The sequence below is a fragment of the Buceros rhinoceros genome, unplaced genomic scaffold, assembly GCF_000710305.1.
Source record: "Buceros rhinoceros silvestris isolate BGI_N320 unplaced genomic scaffold, ASM71030v1 scaffold2475, whole genome shotgun sequence".
Classification (NCBI taxonomy): Eukaryota; Metazoa; Chordata; class Aves; order Bucerotiformes; family Bucerotidae; genus Buceros; species Buceros rhinoceros.
The window spans coordinates 61,414-66,843 of NW_010414351.1; the positions used below are offsets into that span (position 1 = coordinate 61,414).

General features: G+C 41.2%; 1 protein-coding gene across 1 annotated transcript in view; it reads right to left on the reverse strand.

Annotated features, from left to right (window-relative positions):
• Positions 1 to 5,390, reverse strand: part of FREM1 (FRAS1 related extracellular matrix 1) — a gene marked incomplete at its 5' end in the record, with an annotated part of 47,835 nt that extends 42,445 nt beyond the window's left edge. The window contains 6 exons of the mRNA XM_010137047.1: positions 247 to 455; positions 989 to 1,156; positions 2,152 to 2,242; positions 3,461 to 3,657; positions 4,250 to 4,392; positions 5,046 to 5,390. Of these exons, the coding sequence (XP_010135349.1) occupies positions 247 to 455; positions 989 to 1,156; positions 2,152 to 2,242; positions 3,461 to 3,657; positions 4,250 to 4,392; positions 5,046 to 5,390 (1,153 nt within the window). The remainder of the gene's footprint in view (positions 1 to 246; positions 456 to 988; positions 1,157 to 2,151; positions 2,243 to 3,460; positions 3,658 to 4,249; positions 4,393 to 5,045) is intronic.
• Between the last annotated feature and the right edge of the window lie 40 nt (positions 5,391 to 5,430).

Below are 5,430 nucleotides of genomic sequence, written 5' to 3' on the forward strand. Positions count from 1 at the left end.
CTTGGTAGGGAAACCTATCTACATCAGACATGGTCACTCACTCTCATCTCCTGGCCAACAACAGCTCAGTTTCCATGGTAACCATTGCGGTCCCAAGGGTCAGCCAGCAGTCCTGGCCTGGAGCAGCTCTGCCTGAGTCACGATGTGGTCCTTATGGCTAGCTGTAGCCTCTGCACCACGTCACGGCAGGGCTTTCTCTCATCCAACTCAGCCATTGCAAGAGGAGAAGACAGGCACTCTTCTAACCTGACTGCCAGGGTACGCAGGTCCCCACAGGAAAGCCTGTCACCTTCATTCATGGGAATGCCATTCAGCTCCACTGCCCCGTGCTGAGGCTGTCTCTGCAGGAGGAGGAGGAGATACTCTTGTTTTGTGTCCACATCAGAGATGAGAATGTGTCTGTCTGTGACAAGGCTCAGGCCACCCTCTTCCACTCTCAAATGACTTGTGAAAACCTGCATGGAGAGGAAATGCTGAACTCTCTCTTCTACTGCACTTTCAAATATACACTGTACAGGGCAATTTCCATTTGCCCTGGTATGAGGACATGTGGCACTGTAAAAACCAAAATGCCAAAGGCTGTACTCTCTTCTGCTGTGTGAGGAAAACCTAAAGAATTTATTAATAGTAGGCCCTAATACATATAGCCCAGTCCTAATCCCATTCATGGAGACCCCTTGGCCTTCATGGGCAACACAAAAAGGGGGGATGCAGTTTTGTTGAACAAGATGAGACATACATATTTTTGTACAGATACTGAGGATAGCCCTCAGTTTATCAGCAGAAAAAATCACCTTAAACACTCATCAGACTTTGCTTTCCACTTCAGATCCAGTGCAGACTACACTTTGCAAGACAATGAAACGCTGATCCCATGAAAGATTTTTTTTTTTTTTTGCTTCAGTTAGATGAGGACTTCTCTCTGCATTTCTCTTTCTACCTAAAGATATTTATAAGTCCTTTCCACTCACCCTCACAGCCACCCTACCTCTGGAGCTTGGTTGTCCACAGGAAGAATCGTAATATTGAAGCAGATCCCATACAAAGTGCCACCATGCTGATTGCTGATGGAAAAAATAAACTGGACTTGCTGAGGTTCAGGCCCAATGTCCTGCAGTGGTGGCATGTAGGCAACTTTCATATAGTTCACAGCATGCTGCAAAAACAGGAGAGCGGTGCATGTAAGAAGAGATAATCAGAGTAGCCATAAATCAGGATATTAGGGACCTTTCCCATCCCCTAATTAGGTGTTATCCAAACTGCCCACATTAATTCAAGAAACTTTACATGTGCTCTTTAGCTGCTGGCAACACTTTGATTAAGTGCATCTTGAGCTACAAATCAGGTGAGTAGCAAAAAATACAGATATGTTTTAAAAGTGATAACAGAGGCAATGGTCTTACGTTCTTGATGGAGGCCTTAAAGAATGCTGGTCCCAAGGACCTTTCCTAACTGTGACTTTAAAATAAAGATTTCATCAGAGCGTAGCTTTTAAGGTAACATCTCCCATAGCAGCCAAATTTGCCCTCACCAGTTTGGATAAACTGCACACTCTGCCTCCCAAGGCGACAGTGGGCCCGTAAAAGGGTGAAATAATCACCAAAATCTTGCATCCAGACACCTGTATTAGGCAGAGCTCTCATTATGGTGCTGCAATGATCCCCATTATGCAACCTTTACCATACAGCAGGATACAAAACAGGGCACTTTACTAATATTCATAAGACATCTGTCAAACTACAGTAGCATAAAAACTGAACAACAAAATCCTGAAAAAGGCTGATTCCAGGCTGTATCATATCTATTGGTGGAGAAAATGAGAAGAAGCGGGAAATTGTCAACCTCGTTTTTGTATTTTGTGTCTTTTTTCCTTCCTTTTAACATCATGATGGAGCCAAATTCAGTCTGCTCTAAGCAACTGCAGCCCCTGCTGGTGTTAGAAGGAGAGTTGGGTTTACATATTGCGGCACCAAAGCATGATGGAAATTTGTTCTGAAAGCTGCATTGAATTAGCAAACTTTTGAATTTCTTAACAGACACCATGATATTACCCGTCCTCATTTTTCACCTCTTGTTTTCCTGGCAAATAGAAGCTGTACAATTGTAACTTTTAAAAATTGTTTAGAAGTGGTTATGATATGAGGGACAAACCTGAGTAAATGACTGTAGTGCAAGAGCAACAGGATCCTTGACCAGTTTGGGTATGGTGTCCACCATAAACAGCTTTCCAGCATCTGAGTGACTGTACAAAAACACGTATGTCACATCCTGGTTAGCAATACTGAAGAACAGGAAAAACAATGTTTATATGGCTCAATCTCGCATTTCAAATTAACTTCTTGACCCCAATTGCATCAAAAGGAAAAACATTTCTGTTTCTTCTATCCTTGCTATTCATTTAAACATTATCACAGAAAAATGCCCACAAGAAATATTTTCCAGGATGGTTATGATAAATCATTGCATACCTTATAAACAAGATCTGAGTTTGCTACAGATGTGTCTCTGCACACCCTAGATACTATTTACACCACCTGCAGGTCTAGTCCATCATATGCTGTTTATTTACACACCTGCATTTATTTATCTTTACATGTGTCTGCATTTTTTTAATCGGAAGAATAAATTATTTCTGGTTTTCATGCATTTTATAAACTCCTCACATGAACTAGTTTCCAGCAAGCCGGCTTTCCAATAGCAGTAACCAGCAAACTGGATAACGATGTGGTTATTTGACTGACGAGGGAAACAGCTCAAACATTCTTCTCTCCTACCTGTGTACTGATCCTCTATTGCTTGAGGTCAGAATTGAAAGTGTTAAACTATATAATTCAAAATGTAAACCATAGAATGGCTAGATTTTAAAACTTTGCTGTTTGTCACTGATGCTGTCATGAATTTACCAAATGGTGAAACAGCATAAACAGCGTGTAAACTGCTACTACACCCATTCATCTATTGCACTCATAACCTGTTCTCCTTGCATTCTCCTCCACAGGTTCCTGGTCCGGGACCAGGGGTCCTTCACAGTGCCATGGTAATAACATATAGCCTAGAAAAAGCTGTAGCATCTTATCTTCTCAGTATGGGGCATGCATAGGTCAGCCCCGCTCTATCAGTTAGGAGATGTGCTGTGCCTTGTGTTCAAGGCTGTACAGGTTCCCACAGGCCAGTGTAAAATGCAAGTCCAATAAAAGGAAAGAAAAGATATCAGGTGTTTTCCTTCTTATTGTTTCTTGCTAAACTATGTATTTTTCATTACTCTGTATATTATCCTGTTGCTTTCAGCTCTAGCTCAGCCTTAATTATCAATAAGAGAGTGCACCCAGCTATTGCTGCCTGCACTTTAAGCAAACAGATGAAGAACCTGAGACACAAGCATGCTACTGCCATGGAAGGTGCTCCTTTTACATGAGTGATTGGCCTGTCCCTCCTGAAAGGTATGGCAGGCCACACCTACCTGTGCGTGCAAGAGAAAAATGGGGAAGTGGTTATGGTGTATGTAAGCTCCCTGTCTTGCTCTTCCACATCTATGAAGTGCAGATGTTTCTTAGTTAGGTGAGCAATCTCAGTCTCCTTAACAACCAGGTGACGGGTCACTCCTGGGGCTTCTCTGGGTAGCTGATCATCCACAGGGATAATGTGCACTATCATCACCTCAAATCAGGAAGACAGTAAAATCAGCAGTGATTCCTCTCAAAAAGAGTGAGTCCAAACACCTCTTTACAAACATGCACACACAGAGGTATCGCTGGATTACTGGAATGTGAGCTACAGGATATGGCTGTCATGCTGTATCATGAACACGAGTCATGGAGATATACAACAGTTAAATGCAAAGCCTATGAATCTTAGTAGTTTTCCTTTATATTAGAAGCAAAGTTAAATTCAGTATATTGGACTCCCAGGTGAAATAGTCTCTTCTCAGTTAATTCAGTTAACTCCTGAGTTAACTCAGAAGGGCTGTTCAGTTCATTTGTACCATCTCCGATTCTAATTTGTTTTCAACATTTAATTTTACAGTTGAGGAAAAAGTCTTTGCAATGGACTTGTCTCTCCACAGCCAGACAGAGAAAATCACTCCATGGAAAGCAAGACCAAAAGCTAACTCTGAACAACATTATTTGTGGTGATGACCAACGGAAAAGATCTATCCCAGTTTGATTTTAGAGTCTGTCGGAAGGTGTGAAATCATCAGCCATTTGAAGGAAAAGTGCAGGACTCTGCCAAAGATGTTTCAGTTTCATACCTGTGGCTCTGAGAGATTGGGAGGGTCATGGCTATCACACAGCACAAATTCAAGGGAATCTTCAAATACTTCTCCTCCCAAATGATGATAATAAATTATTCCATTAAATAGATCCCTCTGAAGAAAACTGCTGACAGAATACCCTGTTGAATTGAAGAATATATCTTCTATTGAACAGTGCAAAATTTCAGTAATTCATAAAAATTAGCCATTAGCTGTGCAAGTGAAGCATACATCCTCTTTCTCACCCTAACTACAGCAAGCCCTTTGAAATGTTATCTCATTGTCTCATGCATTTCCTGAAGATCATCAGCTTCTTTTCTAAGTCACTTAAAGGTCACTGAAAAATATTAAGCAACATAGCAAATCGGCCTACGGCTTTCTTCAGAGGACAAAAGAAAATTTGCAGGACTAGCAGCCACAGTGATTTCTGAGTTCAACTAAATGGAAGGAGAGCTTTCTTCCTCTTTTAACATCATTAGCATCATCTAATAGCTTTGAACTTGTCAGGGATTCTTGCAGATAAAATAACTCCTGACTAGCCTGACCATTCTGGAGAAGAAAAGTACGGTAGGGAAATAGTCCTAGAAGAATTACGGGGTAAATTGTGTTCACAGGTATAGTTATCCTGGTACAAAGACCAACATGAATTAATCATGAGGATTTATGCTATAGTGAAAGAAGTCCAAGTTTGCCATGATTTTTCCTGAGACAAAGTTGCCTAACTGTAACATTTAATCTAGTTTAAAAAGGAGGGAACGAAGAAAACTGTGCTATTGTGGATGTGTTTCATTACCGATCAAGTTTGGTCCTGGTTTCTTCATGATTTCTCCAGCTTGTGGTTGCTTGGTAATATTGAACAATATGTAATCATCACTGGAATCCATGTCAGAAGCATGAAGCATGGAGCTCTGAATCAGGATTGTCTGTCCCTCATGAACTTCGATGACCACATTGCTGATAAGAAATGGAGGGCTGTCATCTTTAGGGAGGATATTGATTGGAAATTTATGGCGAATACTGTGGGGGCCATCGAAAATCCTAAATACCACAAAGTCCTTAGTAGAATCACTGTCATCGTGATGGTAGCGAACAACACCAGCCTGAATGTCAGAGACTGTGAACATGAATCCTTTTCCTCCTATCAAAACAGTGAAAGAAAATGCATCAAAAAAGTGCGG